Source organism: Chelonia mydas, chromosome 4, assembly GCF_015237465.2.
Source record: "Chelonia mydas isolate rCheMyd1 chromosome 4, rCheMyd1.pri.v2, whole genome shotgun sequence".
NCBI lineage: Eukaryota > Metazoa > Chordata > Testudines > Cheloniidae > Chelonia > Chelonia mydas.
In genome coordinates, this window is record NC_057852.1 from 98,033,857 (window position 1) to 98,056,886 (window position 23,030).

Consider the following 23,030-nt stretch of genomic DNA (forward strand, 5'->3'; position numbering starts at 1 on the left):
TGCTAGTGTAAGTAACCAGAGAAACTGGCTCTCTGAAACTCATGTAACAAAACATTAAAAAAAAAGGGGCAAGTCTTGCTAGAAAAAGGAAATGAATAAGAAGTATTTTGCATAAGACCAACACGAAAACAGGAAGGAACTTCCCACCAGTATGCTAGATGAGAGCTCCTCAGTGACATGTGCTTGACTATGAGAAAAGCAGATCTCCTGAAATTATTAATAGCAATAATTATCATGTTCTTTGTAAGTTTGCCTGAATTTTTCAAAACCCATGAAGGTGAGTGATCCGCTTTAAAGAATGAGGGCTCTTCTTTATTTTAAGGTCAGATTGCAATTAAAGAATTCACATGTACTTTCCCAGAGGAGCTGATTGTGATACAATTTTCTTACTGATAGTAAACTTAACAAAATGTATATGAAATGTGTCACTTTAATTAGCTTTTTGTTAATAATAGTTAACTATACATATTAATTATGAAGAATATTTGTCAAACAGTTACATATACCAGAATCAAAAATGTTGTAAGTGTTTTCATTTAATTGATGTTGTACTTCTTGTTTTTGGCAGGGTTTTTCTACAGAAGGTAATTGCTTGTTAGAATTATAACTATTTTGAACTTCTTGCACCCAAAGGCACAAAAATGTTTGTAACATTATTGTATTATATTTTCATTCAAAGAACATGAAAAATAGTTAATCCTGTTGAAGATATGAAAGTATTATGTATGTATGGTGAACTGAAACAAAAAAGTGCAGAGTGGGTAGAATGGAGTGAAATCAATCTCTTAATATGAATTCCAAATATAATTTGGTCATAGAGGTCAATACTGAGAGTTGGGAGAAAATGTATGAATAAGACTTATTCATTTTTTTCAGAGTAACAGCCGTGTTAGTCTGTATTCGCAAAAAGAAAAGGAGTACTTGTGGCACCTTAGTGACTAACCAATTTATTTGAGCATAAACTTTCGTGAGCTACAGCTCACTTCATCAGATGAATACTGTGGAAAATACGGAAGATGTTTGTTTTTATACACACAAATCATGAAAAAATGGGTGTTTATCACTACAAAAGGTTTTCTCTCCCCCCACCTCACTCTCCTGCTGGTAATAGCTTATGTAAAGTGATCACTCTCCTTACAATGTGTATGATAATCAAGGTGGGCCATTTCCAGCACAAATCCAGGTTTTCTCCCCCCCCAACACCCGCCCCCAACACCCCCCCCCCCCAAAAAAAACAAACAAACCGCTCTCCTGTTGGTAATAGCTTATCTAAAGTGATCACTCTCCTTACAATGTGTATGATAATCAAGGTGGGCCATTTCCAGCACAAATCCAGGTTTTCCCCCCCACCCCCAACACACACACAAACCCACTCTCCTGTTGGTAATAGCTTATCTCAAGTGATCACTCTCCTTACAATGTGTATGATAATCAAGGTGGGCCATTTCCAGCACAAATCCAGGGTTTAACAAGAACGTGGGGGGGGGGGAGGGGAGGGAGGGGGGTTAGGAAAACAAGGGGAAATAGGTTACCTTGCATAATGACTTAGCCAGTCCCAGTCTCTATTCAAGCCTAAGTTAATTGTATCCAATTTGCAAATGAATTCCAATTCAGCAGTCTCTCGCTGGAGTCTGGATTTGAAGTTTTTCTGTTGTAAGATCGCAACTTTCATGTCTGTAATCGCGTGACCAGAGAGATTGAAGTGTTCTCCGACTGGTTTATGAATGTTATAATTCTTGACATCTGATCTGTGTCCATTTATTCTTTTATGTAGAGACTGTCCAGTTTGACCAATGTACATGGCAGAGGGGCATTGTTGGCACATGATGGCATATATCACATTGGTAGATGTGCAGGTGAACGAGCCTCTGATAGTGTGGCTGATGTTATTAGGCCCTGTGATGGTGTCCCCTGAATAGATATGTGGGCACAGTTAGCAACGAGCTTTGTTGCAAGGATAGGTTCCTGGGTTAGTGGTTCTGTTGTGTGGTATGTGGTTGCTGGTGAGTATTCGCTTCGGGTTGGGGGGCTGTCTGTAGGCAAGGACTGGCCTGTCTCCCAAGATTTGTGAGAGTGTTGGGTCATCCTTCAGGATAGGTTGTAGATCCTTGATATGCGTTGGAGGGGTTTTAGTTGGGGGCTGAAGGTGACGGCTAGTGGCGTTCTGTTATTTTCTTTGTTAGGCCTGTCCTGTAGTAGGTGACTTCTGGGAACTCTTCTGGCTCTATCAATCTGTTTCTTCACTTCTGCAGGTGGGTATTGTAGTTTTAAGAATGCTTGATAGAGATCTTGTAGGTGTTTGTCTCTGTCTGAGGGGTTGGAGCAAATGCGGTTGTATCGCAGAGCTTGGCTGTAGACAATGGATCGTGTGGTGTGGTCAGGGTGAAAGCTGGAGGCATGTAGGTAGGAATAGCGGTCCATAGGTTTCTGGTATAGGATGGTGTTTATGTGACCATCGTTTATTAGCACCGTAGTGTCCAGGAAGTGGATCTCTTGTGTGGACTGGAACAGGCTGAGGTTGATGGTAGGATGGAAATTGTTGAAATCATGGTGGAATTCCTCAAGAGCTTCTTTTCCATGGGTCCAGATGATGAAGATGTCATCAAGATAGCGCAAGTAGAGTAGGGGCGTTAGGGGACGAGAGCTGAGGAAGCATTGTTCTAAGTCAGCCATAAAAATGTTGGCATACTGTTGGGCCATGCGGGTACCCATAGCAGTGCCGCTGATTTGAAGGTATACATTGTCCCCAAATGTAAAATAGTTATGGGTAAGGACAAAGGCACAAAGTTCAGCCACCAGGTTAGCCGTGACATTATCGGGGATAGTGTTCTTGACGGCTTGTAGTCCATCTTTGTGTGGAATGTTGGTGTAGAGGGCTTTTACATCCATAGTGGCCAGGATGGTGTTATCAGGAAGATCACCGATGGATTGTAGTTTCCTCAGGAAGTCAGTGGTGTCTCGAAGGTAGCTGGGAGTGCTGGTAGCGTAGGGCCTGAGGAGGGAGTCTAGATAGCCAGACAATCCTGCTGTCAGGGTGCCAATGCCTGAGATGATGGGGCGCCCAGGATTTCCAGGTTTATGGATCTTGGGTAGTAGATAGAATATCCCAGGTCGGGGTTCCAGCAGAAGAGTGGGATGGGCGGAGAGAAAACCTTTTGTAGTGATAAACACCCATTTTTTCATGATTTGTGTGTATAAAAACAAACATCTTCTATATTTTCCACAGTATGCATCCGATGAAGTGAGCTGTAGCTCACGAAAGCTTATGCTCAAATAAATTGGTTAGTCTCTAAGGTGCCACAAGTACTCCTTTTCTTTTTACTTATTCATTGTTATACCTTCATTTAAAAATCCATAGATAGGCTAATGTTAAATCATAGGGTTTTTTCTTCTGTATTCCAAAGTAGGACCTTGAGGAGAAAAACATAACAAGAAAAGTGTCCATCTGATAAAGATGGTTCATTTTCCTGAAAGGCTTTATGTTAATTTTTAATGAAAAGTGATATTCAGTAAAAACTCTGAAAGCTTAAAGTGTATGCAAGTTAGGAAAGTTAATTTAATTTGAATTTATATTTTTATTTACCAAGCAAGAATTAAATTGATTCTAACTCAAGCATAAGGATAACAATCTATAGCTTACAAAATGATACTCCTGAGGGAATTCTGTGCCAAAAAATTAAAAATTCTGCACATAATATTTTAAAATTCTCCAAAATTTTGCCAATTTTATTGGTCAATAAATAAATGTGGAGGCTCCAGCACTGAAGAGGGGAGCACAGGCCACTGACTGCACAGAGGTGGGAGATCACCCTGCAGCCCCCACCCCGGGACATGGACTCCGTGGTGAGGCTGCACCCAGCCCTGACACAGCAAAAGGCCCAGACTTGCCCCTCCATGCCAAGCACACAGGCAGGCTCAGCACAGCAGGGTCCAAGTGTGGAAGGGCTTAGTGTGGGGAGATCCAGGTGTGGGGTGATAAGGGCTCTGTGTGGGGCAATCTGGGTGTTGGCAGCTTGTTGTGGTGGTCTGCGTACAGGGGGGGATCTGGATGAATGGGCTTATTGTGGGGTGGGGTTCTGGGTGCAGAGGCAATGGGACTCTGCAGAAGGGGTCCAGGTGAAGGTGGTTAGGGCTCAGCAGAGGGGGCTCTGGGTATGGAGGGCTCAGCAGGGGGTAGGGGTCTGGGTACTGGCTTGGTGGGGCTCAGTGGGGTGGGGGTCTAGGTGCGGGGAGCTAGTCTGGGTGGTCCAGGTCCAGGTAGGGGTAGGGTACGTGGAGGTTCAAGCGTGCAGGGGCAATCTGGATGCAGGGGTGGAGTACAAATGCAGGGAGGTGGGGCTCAGCAGGGGTTTCTGGGTTCAGGGGTGCTCCAGATGCAGAGAGTGAGGCTTGGTGGGGTGTGGGTTTGGGTTCAGAGGGCTCAGTGGTGGGGCGGTTCTGGGTACAGGAGGAGAGGCTTGGTGGGGCAATCTGGGTATGAGGTGCGTCCAGATGCATGGGGGTTGGGCAGATGGGGGAGCAGCTCCCCGTACAGTGACTCCTCCTCCCCACAGCTGAGGAATGAGGGGGCAGGGAGGAGGAGGTGTGTGGAGCTTCCAGCAGCCAGAGAGGTTTCTGGGGGTGGGTCTGACCCAGCCCTGGCCGCTCCTTGAAGGGAAAGAGGAAGTCCCATCCTTTCCAGCCCTGTCGGGACTAGCAGCTGAGCCTGGCACAGGGTAGGAGCCACCAGCTGGGGAGTCCCCAGCCCCCTCCCACCCGTGATTTACCTCTCTGCTGGCTGCTCCAGATGCCTGAAACAATGCACCTGTGCTGCTGGGTAGTGGCGCATGACCGGTTTTGCGGCTTCGCTTTGTTTGCCCCATCAGAAAGTCACTTTTCTGCAGGGAAGCAAAGAAATCTGCGGGACACATGAATTCTACGCATACACAGTGGCACAGAATTTCCCCAGGAATAAAAATGACAAGATCAGTGGGATGCTTTAAGTTTGCAGATTGCCATACCTAATGTTTTACCTCCATGTAAAAGTGGCGAAAGTGCTAAATAGTAATCAAATTGTTTAACAGATTGCACAAATATACAGTGATGACATAAATGTTATCACAAGAGTACATGTTGACATTACTGTCAGTACCATGTTTTATTTCTAGTTGATTTTTCATATATAGTTCCTGTTTAGATAACACTGCATGGTATAACTGATGCAACCTCAAACATTTTGTCATTTTTGTACCTGCTGAATTTTAACTACAGTGTGGTAAAATTAGAAAGCATGGTTCTGCCTTAAGTTCTGCACTAAGGGTTTCAGAGGACTTAGAGCAAAGTATATGAGAAGCAGAATGCACCACAACACTCTATCTAGGAATTTTAAAACTAGCTACCCCATGTTATCTGGATGCTTTCTAAACTATGTAACAAATTTTGAACTTATGTAAGAGGGTGTAAAAACACTGGAATTACGAGCCAGGAATACACCATCTTAGAATTTGGCTCTGTATGTGTCCTAAGAGCTGCATGGGCATTGTTAGTTAAAAATCTTCTTTAGGAGACGGCTCTTGTTTTGAGTTTTATTACAAACCTGAATCATGCAGATGTTTGCTGGGGTTCAGCTGAACTTCTGGCAACTTCAAATTAAGTGTTAAGGTACAGAAATACTCAGTTAAAGCACTCAAACAACCTTAACTTTGCTGTATAGTGATACCCTTGAGGAAGAAGGGGGGAAACAAGAAAAAAAAAAGTCTGTGTCTTTAAAATCAGTTTAATCTAATCTGGAACAAGGACTAACATGACCACAAAGACTAATAGGCATCATTCATAATTGTAAGCTATTGTATGACATCACTACATGGCAGAATAAAGGCTGTTTGAGTGCCTTCATTGTGTGTTTCCATATCTTACACATTTGGATTTCTTTTAGTTTAACATTAACTCTGAATTTCCTGGATCTGTAATGCTTGTTTTGATGATAATCACAACATCCACATAATACATTTATCCTAACTTACTGGTATGTGTTCTCAACCTTGACTACACCTTAATGTAGTTGTGTGTCTGATACAGTGGAGCCTTGTTTCCTTAACTACAGTATATTTCACTATCTCAAGAAAGCATTATGAATTAAAAGGCATATCCTGTCACCACCCTTTTGTGGAAATGCAAGATCTATAAATAAAGCAGCAATACTGGTGCAGTTCTGCTGCAAAGCAGGGGGTCAGTTAGGTTGTGGACTGGCAGTGCATGAGAGTGTGAGGGGGGGGATCAGAGACAGATGGGGGCACATGTTACAACCTTGCCCAATACCCCACTGTATGGTTACCAGTCTGTTGCAAGTGGACCCCATCGCTGGGTCCTATGTGCTTCCAAGCTGCATGGATTTTGGTAGAGTCTAGTCATTTGTTTTTGTCCCTAAAGAGGATGAAAAGTTGAAATTTAAAAACTTTTTATGGAATGGAAAATCTGAAAAATTTAAATGAACAAATGAATAAACATTTCATTTTGACATTTTAAATCAAAACAAAATATTTCAACACTCCCACAATTGAAATGTTTCATTTTGATTTGTTGAAATTATCCTAAATGCTTCATTTCAACATTAACCTGTGTTTTCTTATGCTGGCACATTGCATTATGAGAGGTGTAGCACAGCAGGGAGTCTGGCCCAAAGGGAAAATAGGGACATCAAGGTCCCAAACATCTCCCACAATGCACCCAGAGTCATGTGACCACACCACTCGGTCAGAGTGAAATCAGCATGTTGCCTTATGGGAGAGATGGTCCTCTAGGGGGCCCAGTCCATAGTAGAGAATAGGGACCAGAACAACAGCTCCAATAAGATAATGCTACATAATATGAAAATAGTTTAATGTTTTGTTGAACTTATTCAAAATGAAACCCAACCCAAAATGATATATTTATTTTCAAGTTTCTTGATGGAAAATTGAAAATTTTCAGCAAAATCAAAGTTTTTCTGAAGAAAATCATTTTGATGGAAAATTCCTGAACTACTCTAAACACAGTCTTAGCAAAGGAACTTCTTAACCACAGAAAGTTTACTCGTAAAGCAGAAGAGGGCTACAGATCTTAGAAAACAAAACAAGAGTCCTGAGACACACCCTTTCTTGGTCTGACTTCACCTCTTCTCGGGAATCAAAAGGTTGTCAGTGATTTAAGTTAGGGAGAGTCTCTCCTGCTCTCACCTGCCTGCCAGTCCTTTTTATGTGGTGATGGTTTCTCCCCCTCCCTGCCACACAGCAGCTCCTGCTCTTATGTAGGCCTCTGTCGCCCTGCCATGTACTCCACTAGGGACCACCAACTTCCCTCCAATTATGCCCACCCCGGACACTTTTGAGGGAAGTCAGTTGTTCCAGGGGGATGGGCTGGTAGTTGAGAAACATACGTGATGGCTCTAGTCTTGATGGCTTCTCGGTGATAGGGTTTCAGTGAGGTGTCAAGCCTCTTCCCCCAGTAGAGCAGCTGCCTGGAATACATAAGAGGCTGCCTTCAGGTAAGATTAGTAATATGTTCAGCACATAGCACAAAATGGACTTCATAATGTGATACAGACATATCTCACTCTGATATAGCACACTCACTAGCCCCACAAACTACATGGACAGAATACCTATGTAAAAGATGTATAGCAGAAAGTAGCCATTTATAGCTTGAAAACTGGAGTAGTAGGTTTGAGGAGGCTGCACAGGTGCTCAGCATCCTAGCTCCAGGATGGGAAGGAAAATTTAATTTCCTCCCCCTACACATTCTGCACAAAGCATATTTATTAGGAGTTTACTTGGGCAGATAATAAGAATTTGTCTCCAAGGGTCACAGAATCATAGAATCATAGAATATCAGGGTTGGAAGGGACCTCAGGAGGTCATCTAGTCCAACCCCCTGCTCAAAGCAGGACCAATCCCCAACTAAATCATCCCAACCAGGGCTTTGTCAAGCCTGACCTTAAAAACTTCTAAGGAAAGAGATTCCACCACCTCCCTAGGTAACGCATTCCAGTGTTTCACCACCCTCCTAGTGAAAAAGTTTTTCCTAATATCCAACCTAAACCTCCCCCACTGAAACTTGAGACCATTACTCCTTGTTCTGTCATCTGCTACCACTGAGAACAGTCTAGAGCCATCCTCTTTGGAACCTCTTTTCAGGTAGCTGAAAGCAGCTATCAAATCCCCCCTCATTCTTCTTTTCCACAGACTAAACAATCCCAGTTCCCTCAGCCTCTCCTCATAAGTCACGTGTTCCAGTCCCCTAATCATTTTTGTTGTCCTCCGCTGGACTCTTTCCAATTTTTCCACATCCTTCTTGTAGTGTGGGGCCCAAAACTGGACACAGTACTCCAGATGAGGCCTCATCAATGTCCAATAGAGGGGAACGATTACGTCCCTCGATCTGCTGGCAATGCCCCTACTTATACATCCCAAAATGCCATTGGCCTTCTTGGCAACAAGGGCACACTGCTGACTCATATCCAGCTTCTCATCCACTGTAACCCCTAAGTCCTTTTCTGCAGAACTGCTGCTGAGCCATTCGGTCCTTAGTCTGTAGCGGTGCATGGGATTCTTCTGTCACTGTGCAAATGAGGAGAGATCATGGACATTTAGAAGAAAACCTTCAACTTGCCTAAAGGAAGGATCAGGCCTTAAATTTTATATTTTTAAATGTTCTTTATAGTATTAAAACAAATCATTGTCTTATATTTTATGTGCATAATATGGTATTTTAGAAATCACTGCAGTTTTTGTTTTTATGGAATATTTATTACTCGCCAATCTACTGTCACTAAAGAAGAGAAGGTAATTGACTTTGCATTTACTGTAGGATGTCGTTTCTTTATCCTGTCTGAAATTTTTCACTAAATTGATTCTGAGGCTAGTCCCCCTGGATGCTAGCACAGATGGCCTATTGCAACTGTCAGGCTACAATGAATGTTGGGCAAGTTAAGGGATGTATTTTCATCTCTATACATGAGAATTTATGACCATATAACTCCCATTAGTGCTAGTGGGAGTTAGATACTTAAAACCCTATTTCATGAAGATGAAAGTATATATCTAAATTGGAAGGTGAGTTACTGTAGTGTGGGTTCCTACATCATGAGCAGAAACAGAGTGGTTATTTGCTTGTTTTACAAGTTGGTGTTAGGTACCAGCATTTTTTGCTCTTTAATTATTTTCAGATTTTAAAAAATATTTTAAGACAAGTACAAGTTCAAATATAAAAGAGTGCTGTACAAAAAAGCCTTAATGGTTACTTACTGTGGAAGAGAGTAGGAGTAAATAAGAGATTCATCCTCCTCCTTAATAATAAATAATAGAGTATCTTTGTATCACTTGTCCAAGTTGAATCAAGGCACGCTAGCTAAAACCAAAGAATACCAAAAAGAAGGAAGTGAAATAGGAGATAAAATTGGTGGATGATTTTTGTGTTAGAGTACACAAAAGCTGTAGTGTGGAGGTTTCAGGTATACCTTATATAATCTTGCTTTATGATAGCATTACCTTTGGAGACAGGTTTAAATCTGACTACAGCTGTTCTCCAATATAATCACAATGACTTATTGTAACCAGGCTTATTACTTATGTAACTTATTGCAGGCTGCCCCTCTGAAGTAATTGAAGAGACCCAGACCTGTTCTTACTCCACAGTTCTGGCATCTCCTTCTGCTGTCTTCATCCCGCCCCCATTTATTTTATTGTAACCATGTAGGTTTCTGAGCAAACTTCCCCTCTGAAAGTGTTAAGGGCTTCATCTTTTTTCAAACAGGATCAGATCCTAAGAGCTCTGGAAGAGGAATGTGTCCAGATACAATTATGAGTGCAGGTTACCGTTAGAAGAGATTTAGTATTATTGAGCAATAAAATCCAGCCTGTACAATGTGAGAGGCTTTCTTCTTTCATGCTCTCCCATTATACAATATGTTCAATATGCTGCCAGAATTTGGGAGATGTTTCACAGTAATATGGTGAAAGGATATCTATCTTTATACTTAGATGTACATATTTTACTATGTGCTTCCAATATGACCATCCTTACAATATATAACTATCTTTCTTTTTGTTTTACAGCAAGCACTGTAATTATATCATGCATGGATGCTTGTTCATTTAATAACATCACCTTTCCATTCTGTGCTTTTAACAATTTTTCTGAAAGCTTCCTGCAACAAGGAAGTAAAAAACAGACTATTTTTTTGAAGGTCTTTATAAATTACTCTGATTTTCAAAATACTCCAAGTATTTGCCAAGTCTCCAGGAGTGAACTGCAACCATGTATTTTAAACTCAGCCTGTGAATCCAAGAATGATATGAATGTTGTTCACCAGGAATCAAGATCAGAAGGTAAAGAAAGAGAACAAGGGAAAAGAAGTGCTTAGTTTAGAGGTAGTTAATTACTTGCATATGATTTATTCATTTTTTGTCAGTTAAACCATCATGAAAATGTAATAAGCTTTATACTGATTCCTTAATCATAAACTCCTGGAAAACTCTGTGAATATAGCTTCTTGGCCTTGGCAGCTTATTTTTGCATTGCTACAAAGTGCATAATTAATGCCAAATTCTGCCCTCAGATACATAGGCAGTGTCGTGAGTGCAGAATTTATATTTAGAGCTAAATGCTGCCTTCTTCTGTGTTGTGGCCTCATCAAAAGTCTATTGAAGTCAAAAGGAATCTTTCCATTGACTTCCATGGGCTCTGTGTCAGGCCCTTGGTGCAGAAATGTGAACTTATGAGAAAGAGTATAGAGATCCACTTTTCCTCCCTCTACCTATTCCAGCAGCGAGCCAGAATACAGCCACATGTCCTTAACTTATACCATGATTTGTTTCTAAAAGTTTGCACCTGTCCATCCTTCCCATCTTTGTGCATTCTACTTAAATCCTTAATTTGCCCCGAAAGGGCATCCTGTCATCAGTTTTCATGCAGAACTCCTTATTGATTTCAATGTGGAGCTCTACTATGGAATATAATTAATCAAAAGATAGTTTTCCTGTGGTGGAAGGGAACATTGAGAGAAAATATCTGAAGAATGGCTTTGAAGACAGGATAATAAAACAAATAATGATTAACAAGTCTAGGTTGTGGTTAGTTCTATGCAAGTGCATGGGTAGCAGACAGCTAAAAGAATCAGTGTCCATGTTTGCAATATTGAGGGTGCTTAGTTCCAGAGTGGCATTGGATGATTCAAGTAGGACAAGACTGCAAAGGATTTTTATGAATCCTAGGCATGCCTCAGTTTCCCTCTGTATGTTGCATTGCTATCCAGTGGATGCAAAAGTGTTAACACTGCTCCTGGAACAGTGCAGTAGGTGTGTGTGTGTGTGTCACCTTGCTGTCTGGAGGGAATGAATATAGTCATTAAAGGACTGGCTCAAACTGACCCAGATCAACGGAGGGTCCAGCAAGACAGAGAGATGTCCCAGTCAACATCTAACAGCAGGAAACCCCAGCAGGCAGAACTTGGGAAATGAGCTGGAGAACAAGATGTCAGGTGACTGGATGAAGGGGGCTTTTTGGAGGGACTCAGGAGCTCAGACTGGGAGAAACTAGAGGGGACAAGAGAGGGAGCCAGAAATGGAGTCCATCACAGCTTCACTGGCTCATCATGGCACTCCTTTGACCAAGATTGGACTATGGCTTAATTTCTGCCTTTCTGTGCTGATCTAAGGACTTTCAGATTTTGTGTACCAGGTGACTAATAAATGGGTACCTTGTTTTGAAAAGGCTGCCTGTGTCACTGCAAACACTCACTGAAAGCACTGCACCTTGAACGGGTACTGTACAAGCCTCCTGTAGGACCCTGGCTTGGCTGGATTCATTACAGGGAGCTATGGAGAGACAGGGATTCTGGTGCTGATGGCTCAGTCTTGGAGTCATGGGCCTTCCCCTGTGGAACTGTGTGGGTCCTGGGGGCCTGGCCCACTAAAGGGGTCACTCCCAGGAGATTAGTTACAGGCTGGAGTATAGACCAGACTTTGTGACTCTGTGACACCTGCAAAAGCAAGAACAGGACCCTGAATGAGCAAGTGCCCAAGTCTATGATGTTGCTGTTGTTATTTTCAGACTGCATTCATAAAAATGAATCCTCTAGCTTTTACAAATTAGTTCCATGTACAGATTTGGAGAATAACCAGATAAGAAGTACATGGGACAAATTCTGCTCTTATATTCGCTTGTGCAACTGTATTGATTTTGACAGAGTTATGTGGATGTTACTGAGGGGAAAACTTGTTCTATGTTGTTGACATAGACATGATGGAAGCCCCATAGCTTGAATCACTTAAAATTGGACTGGGCAAAGCTCTGGAAAATATTCTGAAATGGCAAAGAGATGGGCTAGATGACCTAATAGGTCATGCCCAGCTCAAACCTCTATAATTTTCACATGTTCTTTTTTTTTAATTTAGCGTTGGTCTGTGTTAGCTCTGACAATGACAGATTCCAGAAAAACTTTTGCAGCTGGTAAATGAAGTCACTAACAGTTACAAGAAAAACACATTTTGTATAGCAAAATCAATACAGCTTAGATTCATTCTGAAGGCTTATTACATATATTATTGTCCATTTTACTAGTATTCAGTAATGATGAGTCTTGCCATCTATTTATAGGAATAGGGTTTAGTAGTGAGTTATGGTACCTTTATTTTGTAAGTACAATGTGCTACATAGCAGATCTTAATGTTTTTTATTTATTTGTAGTTCCAGAAGTGACAGGATCATTAGAAATGAAAGCAAAAAAATTTATTTCTTTCCATAAACATTTCAATTTCACTGTGGGTTATGTGAATGAAGAAAGTGAGGAATACAACACTTACTATATACTGGAAATCCACATTAGAAATTCTACAACCAGAAGAGGAAACACTACAGAAGAAAATATAAATCACTCATGTATAGCAGCAATGATGGAAGACCAAAATGGCTGTATAAATATTTCACTGCAACTACAGACTTATGTGAAAAGTAAGTTATGAAAAGGGAATCAGAGGGCAAATCAAACATGGAACTAATATGAATCTTACACTAAGGAAGGAAAACTTCCAATAGGCAACCTTAAGCATTTCCAATAGGCAACCATATGCAACTCTTTGAAAGTATCCACCCCAAAATTGAGTGCAATTTTGATCACCCTTTCTTGAAAGGCCATGGTCAGAATGGTCTTTAGATAGTACCTTAAGGTAGATTTGCTGTATATTTTTGGAAACAAACCAAGAACACTAACATCTGTGCCTTTGATTAACATTTTTTTGGCTTATAGTTCAGAGATTGATTGAATTTGTGTTTAACAAGAATTGATTTTTCTTATTTTTATTAGTTTATTCTGCCAAAGTTTTTGGCACAGTTCTGCTCCCTTTGAAGTTAATGACAAAATTCCTATTGACTTCAATGGGGAAAAGGTCAGGCTGCAATGTCAGTGTCATGATGCAATGTTTCGCTTATATTCTAAGTCCAGTATGCTTCAGGGAGAAGTCTTAGTCCAGTTAGTGAAGACAGTCTCCTTGCAAAGACAATCTTTTCCTAGAGGATAGCCTGTCAACTCTTTAAATTTCTTCTTGTGCTGCATAGGCCTTTTAAGAGTCTTTTCTGTCTGATTATCTGTCACACTCAATGCCATAGAACATTTGCCATTGGGAAATTGGTGAACTCAAGTATTGTTTATTATTTATTAATGTATTGAAAATTCTAGATTTTTAAGTTGGCTGTGTCTTCATTAGGGAAAAAGAGGTGTGTTCTTCACTTAAATTAACTAACTCAAATTAACTAAGTTGAGGTAAAATCCTAGTGAAGATAAGGCAGTCTGCAGTTTTCACACAATTAAGCAGGTTGAGTTGAAGTCTAGGCTGCCTCATAGTCTTTCACTCGATCTACTAACTTGTGTTAAAGCTACAATCTGTTAGGTCCTAAGTAGAACTTTACCTCAAGTTAATTAACTCAACTTGAGAACATTTTTTCCCCTTAGGAAGACAAGTTCTAAAGTTTGGGAGGTGTTCAGAGCATCAAGGAAATAAAAATCAATAAATATAGGGTAGCCAGGTGGGGAAGAGCCATAAAATCTGGCCCGTGGAAGGGGAAGGCATAGGTAACTGCATAAGGCTGCCTCTCAGGAGCAGCTTATTCATGAGAATTGGGAGCTACCAAATGGAACCATCTTGTTACTTACTGGGTTCCTCTGTGGTTTCTCAGCTGTAGCTGAGTAGGGGACCCAGAAGAAGTTAATACAGCTCTAAACTATATTAGCTACTGAACAGATTTCCACATGGAACTCCGGTGGGTTTCTGCAGCAGATATTTCCACAGAGAATAGCCTCCCGCTGATGCCTTCCCTGTCTCCAAGATGCTTTCTCTCAATAGAACCCTAATAGATGGGATTCCCCAGGAGGTGGTCTTGGAAGTGGCACTCCTCTCCCTTTTTGCAGAAGCAAGAAGATTTCCATAAGCACCATGTTCCTCCTTTTCACGCATATGCAGTCGAACTATCTGGTTGTGGACACAAGAACAGGTGTATGTTGAACGCTGGGCATGTTCCTTCTATTTCCCATCAAAACATATACCACTTTTTTGTTTATATAACACCTCCTTATATGTAGATGTTAACTTTTGCAGTATCTTCTCATTGGCAGGGTCACATATAATTTACACAACTTCAATGAGTTGTTAATTGACATATTTTACTTAACTATCTCAGACATGCACTGTGGTACATCCAGATGAAGATGAAACTTAATTCCAGACAATCCTACTGCTTCTGAACAGAAGGGGAGGGAAGAGAGAGGCAAAGGTGTTTTGTCTTTTCTTTTATATTTGTAAGCCGCTGAGATACCCTGGTGATGGGCATGGTATAGCTATCTAGATAAAATGATGGATGACAGAAAATTGCTTTATTTTATCTCTTCTCCATTTTATTTTAAAACAGATCCAATGTGTATGCCGAAGATCATTTGGCTTGTTCTGATTCCATTTGTTTTTGTGCTTGCCGTCATTATTGTTGCCTACAAAGTATTCCAAGAAAATAAAAAACACATCAGTAAGTAATGAAGGGTGAAGCTATGTAAATTTAAATTCCTATAATTTTTAAAAAGTACATTCAGCTTTGCAATAGGCCACACCCTTATTTATTAAAGCAGTTTAAAGAATTATGTTTTAGTTGTAATATATGATACAATAATTGCAGATGGGGGATTGGAAGGTTTAGCAGACTGATAATGTAATCTTTCCCAACTGGATCATAGGTTCAAATCCAGCACAGGCTGGCAGTGACTGAAATATGTTAACAACTGAGAAATGCCTGGTGGTCTATGTAAAATGAGCTGATGGTTTCAGTCCAGTTCTTGGAAATAGGAAACCACAATTAATGCCCTTGTTCAGTGTCTCAACAGAAGAGCCAAAGACTGAATAGGCATAGAAACTGAAATATCCTCTTGCCTCTAAGGATGATCCCTGCAGGTTAGGATTGAGACAAATTAGGTAGATGTGATGAAGCATTCACAGCAGCTGCCTGTTCTGAAGACTGATAATCCAAATTCAGTCCTGGTTCAGTGACCCAGAGGTCAACTGTGTTGCACTTGCACTGAAGCTGAATTTGGGCCAGATGGCACTTGGTTTCAGTGCTGTTAATTCAGCACCTTGTATGCATTTTGAGTATTTTAAAAAGCATTTACTGTGCTACAGAAGAGTTTGTCTTGAGTTCAAAGACCACAATAATTTTTTAAACAGTATCTTCAACACTATGGGCTAAATTCCGGCTGCTCCAGGTGAGATCAGTTAGGGTAGAGGCTACACAGGGAACTACCTCCAGCCTAGTAACCCAGCACTCCATTGAGAACTAGACTTCTGGGCAACTGACATAATGCCTGCACCCAACAACACTCTTCTGTACTGAAGGAGTGTGGCCAGCTGGCCTTTAGTACAAGCAGGTCTCTGATTTTTTTGTGACTACCAGAATTCTGAGACCAGTAGGTGCTGAGGGGCGAACATACTGCTCCTTTCACCAGCATATAAGGAGCGTTAGTAAGCAAGCTTCCACCACACAGTGCTCACTCAGGCATCTGCCCAAAGCAGCCAGGATGCCTCCGAGCACTAGCACTCAGTTGGTTTAGCTTTGTTCTCTCCCAGTGCTCCAGAACTGAGCAACGCCAGAAGTTTTCATTACTCATATGGCTAAAATGATATCACATATGTGCCTTTAGTCATCCTAACTCTGGGCACAATGAGCCATTTCTGTAATAAAGGTACACTATAGGATTCTGGCTTTAATCATAATTGAACAAGAGGAAGAAAACTAAATGCATGGAAAATTTTTCTATTTTAAGGTGAACTGAAAGATTATTTAAATGAATAAGCACTAGAGTTGTCTAAGATCCTAAATCTGAAGCAAAATACATAGATTACAAATAAAAAAAATAATATATTTTAAACTATATCATTGGAAAATTATTTTATCTTTTTATTTCTTGCCGGAACCTGAGTCAGAGTTTTTTTCCCTTCTTTTTTTAAAATACAAAAAACAAAACAAAACAACCCCCCCCAAACAAAACAAAACAAAAACCAACAACACATAGCCCTGAACTCATGTCCTAGCAGGTAAACTAAAACTATTATATCTTGTAGTTTAATATTAAAAATATTTTAATAGAAATTTTAAGATTACCTGTGCATTTTAAGGATTTAAGAGTAAGATTTTATAGCCTTTGGATCATAACCTGTGATTGTAATGCATACATTTCTAAGGTAATTAAACAATTTTTTGTATTTATTTTTAAACAACTCAGTCCATCTTTAATTGAGTTTCTCAGAATTTTCAAGAACATAATCAGTGAAGAAAAATATTATTTAAATTTTCAAGCTTCTAAGCTTCCAATTAATGATTTGATTCCAGAATTATAATTTCCATTAATTGATAATTATTTTAATTAGCTAAATGTAGAATGTTATATTTCATAAAAGCCCACATTAAAAGAATGTTAAGGTTGCAAAGTCAACCACACAAAGGTTAGAAAATGCCAGAATTAAGTTTGCCTCTCCAATCTGAATTACACCCACTTGTGCATACGCAGTGTGATGCAGTCTTTAATTACGTACTAGATGACTGGTGCCCCCGCAAGACACGTGACCTTCCCACCCCATGTTATCTGGGGGTGGAGGGGCTTTGTCCTCCCGCTGCACCGGCTCTCCCCGGCATGTTCAGCTGCTCGCAGCCAGACCCCAGATTCACTCCCAGATGCTGGCTGGTGCAGCACAGCAGTTGCCTGGGAGAGTGCCTGGTTGCAGCGGCAGCAGGCTGCCTCCCTCCTGGACTTGCTGGACAGCATCTGAGAGGGTTGGAGGCCGCCCCCCTCCCCCCCCAGCATGCTCAGTCGGCTTCTGTCCCCAGAAGCTGAGCCTGGGCATGGAGGGGTGGCAGCAGCAGCCTGTTCCCTGCCCAGGCTTGACTTCTGGGGACAGGAGTGGGGGGCAAAGGGTGGTCCCTCCGACACATTTGGCCACTGTTCCAGAAGCTGAGCCTGGGTGGGGGGCAGCCTGCTGCTGCCGCAGCCAGGTGCGCTCCCAGTCTGCCACTGTGCTGCACCAGGCAGTGTCCCAGGCACCCAGGTTGTTCCTCACCATAATATTTAAGTATCACAAATATAACAGAATTTATCTTCAAGGTGAGATATGAGATATAGGGGAGAATGATTGCTAAGATCAGGGGTTGGATCCAAAAGGTGGTCAAGGCTAGCTCTGTCCAGTTCTCTCTTTCCATTTACCCCGGGAGGGTGTGTGTGGTTCCTACGCCATGTGGTGCTCTCACAGAAGGGGACAGGTTGCTGGGTCCATGAGGAGGGAATGTTAGGAGGAAGCTCAGCCTGACTCCTCCTCTTCTGCTCCCAGACTGACTGACTGCCCCCAGAACTTGCAGTGACCAGTATGTGATGCTTCTACTTCAGCAGTGATTTGGGCCTTCAGTTAACATTCAGTTAATATTTTGGCAGGCTGCCAAAGTTATCCTGAGGTACATAAGTGTCTGAAAGGAAAAAATCATTTTCAAAAGCCTAACTTGAATGGAATTTCATTGGACAATGAAAAATCTGGCACCAAGATTTTCTCTTGGCCCAATTTCCCAGTCTTACTGTAAACAATGGAGGTACTAAAGCAACTTAAAAGAAGTCACAAGGCTCTTTTATAATGGAAAGTGTTAGGCAACCTAAATATAGGGGTTGCTATGAGCTCCCCGGTGACGAGTAATATATATGTAATGATACAGCTGAAGATAAACTATTTTTGTTTTAATCAGATAACAAATATAGAGCAACGGCAACTTCTGTTATCCAACAAAGAGACAGCAAATGGTCAAAAGAATCTACACCTACTAATATTACTCAGCTCCTTTCAGGTGAGTAATATATAAGCAAAATAAAAACCTAACAAATTCTGAAACAGAGAGGGGGCCAAGAAAGACCTTCTAAGACATCCTGTCTTAATCCCTATATTTTGTAGCATTCTCACTACATCTTTCACAATGTCTCTTCTGGCCTGCTCTAGGACCTCAGCAACAATGGTACCGTGAACACCTCTATTGTTAATCTTCTCCATTACTCAGCTATGCTCATTGAAGTCAATGGGATTTTTGCTGTTGGCTTCAAAGAAAGCAGGAGGAACATAGCCATAGTTAAGCATGTTTTCCTAATATGTAGTCTAAACACTTCTTTCCTTTGTTTTAAACTTTTTTTCCTTGTTCTGACATCTCCTGAGACTGTGAATAACTCCCTTTATGTATTTTGTTTAACTTGTACAGTTTAACAGACTCTAATGATATCCCTCCTAAATCACCTCTTTCTTAGATGATAAATATTTAGCTAGCTCAGGTTCCTCATATATTCTAATCCTAGTATGTTGCCCTGTCATTTATTTTTTCTAGATTTTGTATCTGAAACCATGGGTAACTGAAATACACATTTGTTTTACATGTTATCATTCTATGTATAAATCTAAAAAGACCATAACTTTGTTTAACAACTGCGTTGCACTGAGTCCTCTTATTTAGGCCCAGATCCTCAGATTTCAATGAGAGTTAGGTACCTAAATATCTTTGAGGATCTGGGCCTTATTTCTGAGTATCTGAGTATCTTACTTCTGCCCATAGATCTTTCATGGATTTGCTGCTTTCTAATTAGCAGCCTCCAATTTGTATTTTTGCTGTTTATTTCCTATACCTGTATTATTGTTCAGTGTTTGTACAGCGCCTACCACAATAGGATCCTGGTCTAGGACTGGGTTCCTAGATGCTATGATAATACAAATAATTATAATAGCTATCAGTATTGCCTTGCATTTGTTAGCACTGAATTGCAAGCCTGTTTGGTCAAAAGCAGGAGATGACTTAAGGTTGGGGAACCGTTCCCTCCTATGCAGGGAGTTGGTTTGGGGGAAGGGAATAACACAGCCCTGACTCACCTAATGTACAGGAGCTATTTCAGGGACAGCAATGCAGGAATTTGTTCTTGCATGAAAGCAGATTGAGAAGATGAGAAGACATAATCAGTTTGGGAGAATGCCCTCACATGCCCGGGCCTGCAAAGAGGCAAAAGGGGTGGGGAAAGGGGCACTACAACCACTTTGTTACCAATAGTGCTGTCACAGCAGTTTAAGGAGTTTGTGTATTATGACTGGCACCTTAGAGCTCACGAAAGCTTATGCTCAAATAAATTGGTTAGTCTCTAAGGTGCCACAAGTACTCCTTTTCTTTTTGCGAATACAGACTAACACGGTTGTTACTCTAAAACCTGTATTATGACTGTGATGTTAGCACTGAAAGCTAGAGTCACAAGCCTCTAGTGTTTGTAATGAAATCCGGCAGAAAGAAATCAATGTGAACGGGCAGGCCAGGTATATAACCTTGCTACAAGAAATTAAAAAGCAACTGTATGGCAGGCCTAGTGTGGATTCTCTACAAAGAGAGGAAGTCATCTGTATAAAAGCAGAACTTGTGTCATCCCTTGACTGACAAGCACTCTATTCTCAGCTCAGAACAAATGAAATGGGCTAGCGAACAAATGAATCCCCATGTCATGTGGAAATAACTCTGGGTCAAATCCTGCAGCCTTCTGAAGCACCATAGAAGGCCTTACATTGGTGTGACTTACTGTGAGGCATATCCGAGGCATGGAAAGGCCACACAGGGTGACTTGACTCTTCTTTTGTGCCATTGCACTGGAGTTTGGGGCATACCTGTAAAATGTTCCTCAAGTCACATGAAGGCATACAGTTTAGTTCCAAAGTTACCTCCTTCCAACACAAAGTTGGCATTCACTCACTTTTATTGTTGAAAATTATTTATATCAGAGAAAAAGAACTGTGAAACTGAGGTTATAGAAAGACTTATGTATGCTAAGGACTTACGTATGCTGCCAAGACTTTTAAATTTCCCTCATCAATAATTTTGTTGTGTTCCTCATTTTCGGTCCCTTGTCACATATTCCATCCCACATCAGGGCCTTGGCAGGTAAGATATTGTGGCCTGAGGCTCCATGACTCTGCAAGCTCCTCTTGACTAAAGCCCACATTAAAGGATAGATTCAAAACGATAGTAGCAACTTGAAATGGCTGTGCTGGTTTTCTGAAGCCTGGTGAAGGGGGAGGATTCCATTCCTTCCATCTGCGCAGAACCCATTGATATGGCTTCGGGCAGGAATCAGTATTTGACCTTCTTAGTGTACATTATTAGCAAACCAGGGAGACTCTGGTGCATGGCTCAACTCACTGCAGGGTTGAGTTGGTAACCAACATACTAAACTGAGGAGATTATTCAACTTGGTCAAAATATCTTTGCTGGAAGAAAGGAAAGAATTGTCCTGGGCTCAGAGTATTATTGATATTACTAGAAGAGCCATGCTGTTTAATAAGTTCCATGTAATTTGATTTCCTTATCTTTTTATTGATTAACACAAACCAGGAGTCCTCTGAAATAACTGTAAATGGCAAAAAAAAAATTACAAAGTCAACAAATGGGAAAATAGTTTTTAAACTGTCTAGACTTGGGCACCTCGCTGATCATTCAACATATTAGCAATATCCTTGTCTTGCCAATTTCTTCAGCAGTTTCAAGAGTCTCAATAATTTCTCTCTACAATCCAGTAACTTGTGGCATTTCAGTCTTACCTAGAAACGAGCGGATAGCTTCCTGTCTGCCTGAGCACTCTTGGGAATACAATTTATATTTCCAACTTTTAGAGAGCTGGCTAACTTCTGAAGATGTATTTATGAGCTCATTATTTTCATCCCTCAGGAAAGAAATCTGTCTCTGAAATCTTTTGTCTTTAGTAGCTCTCACTAATAACATTCTTGTTTTGTCACTATGTTCACAATAGCATTGTTTAGCATTGTATGTCTAAGGGTTTTTTGACCATGGAGTGTCTTTTGAAATCCCAGTGTAAATTTATGATGTTGAAGAAAGAACATGATATTGGTCTTAATGTTATGCTCCTTCCACTCCAGGCTACCCATTTGACTGAAAAGTTTCTTGCTTATGAACTGCTTTTACTAACACCATAGGGCTGATTATGGAGCCATTCGCTGGTTTCAAACCATCATAACGCCACTGACTTGAGTGAAGTTACTCCTGGTTTACATCCATACAGCAAGCAGAATCAAGACCACATGGAAAGAAATGCTGTTTCTCCTAAGCACTAGTTTTAAGATCTGCCGTTGCAAGATGGATTATAAATATCTACTACCTCCATTGTTTCAGAGAGCCATACTTCGACTCATTACATATTAGAATACATTCTCCAACTAAGTTGTTGTGCTCATGACAATGCAAAGTTAACTTTAAAGAACTTAGGACCTTTTGGATTTTTTTTTTAAAATGATGTTATGATGCTTCTGCCTTTCAACATTATTAAATTAGCGTTCACGTCGTAGGAGCTGAAGACAGACTATGAATAAATTAATGTCACTGAATATAACAAAGATCATTATGTAGAAACAAATATATAACTGAAAATTCAATAACTTGTGAATTGCAAGGTATATTTTTCCGATACGTTATTTTGTTAGGTTCATTTTACCATCACATCTGTATCACTCAGCTGAAGTTTTAGGGCTACCTATGTAATTCTTTTATGAAAATGAATGTAGCCCAGGAATAGGAAAGTACACACAGTAACCAGGCAAATCAATGAAATCCTAGCCCTTAAAAATATAAAATATAGAACTGTACATTGAAACAATAGAGATACTATTAATTCAAAATCCCAAATTCTGCAAACCTAAGGCCAATAGAAATTTTTCCTGTGATTTTGTTTTTTAAATTCCAGTGGTAGCAGTTATTTTAAACAAATAAACATTAACCTGATGTGTTTGCAAGCCAAGCAGTACCACATTAAGAAATTGAAACTGAAAATGATTATACAAGACAGGGGTGGCCAACCTGAGCCTGAGAAGGAGACGGAATTTACCAATGTACATTGCCAAAGAGCCACAGTAATACATCAGCAGCCCCCCTATCAGGTCCCCTCTCCCCGCTCCCAGTGCCTCCCACCCACCGGCAGCCCCGTTGATCAGTGCCTCCCTGCACCTCCTGATCAGCTGGTTTGTGGTGTGCAGGAGGCTCTGGGAGTGAGGGGGAGGAGTGAGGGCATGGCAGGCTCAGGGGAGGGCGTGGGAAGGGGTAGAGTGGGGGGAAGAGCCTGGGGCAGAGCCAGGGGTTGAGCAGTGAGCACCCCCTGGCACACTGGAAAGTTGGCACCTGTAGCTCCAGCCCTGGAGTCGGTGCATATACAAGGAGCTGCATATTAACTTCTGAAGAGCCACATGTGGCTCTGGAGCCACAGGTTGGCCACCCCTGATATAAGATAAAAGTAAAAGTGATTTAATTGACTTTCTTTGTTCAGGCAGGAGGACACTGCAAAAGCAAGCAAGCAATATAAATGATGGAAAGGAAACTGGAATATTTAAAACTCTTTCCATTTTAATTTTAACAACCTCTGACATTAGTAACATGGTAAATGAAATGGTTTGTTTGGTATCTGGGGTTTATATTGACAGTGACCT

At 40.9% G+C, this 23,030-nt stretch overlaps 1 protein-coding gene across 2 annotated transcripts in view; it reads left to right on the top strand.

Moving 5' to 3' along the window:
* Window positions 1-120: 120 nt before the first annotated feature.
* TMEM156 (transmembrane protein 156) overlaps window positions 121-23,030 on the top strand; it is a 28,379-nt gene continuing 5,469 nt past the window's right edge. For both annotated transcript variants that reach the window (XM_027822181.3, XM_037897932.2), the window contains exons 1-5: window positions 121-277; window positions 10,071-10,343; window positions 12,703-12,966; window positions 14,917-15,027; window positions 18,274-18,372. In XM_027822181.3, the coding sequence (XP_027677982.2) occupies window positions 178-277; window positions 10,071-10,343; window positions 12,703-12,966; window positions 14,917-15,027; window positions 18,274-18,372 (847 nt within the window). In that variant the 5' untranslated portion in view covers window positions 121-177. The remainder of the gene's footprint in view (window positions 278-10,070; window positions 10,344-12,702; window positions 12,967-14,916; window positions 15,028-18,273; window positions 18,373-23,030) is intronic.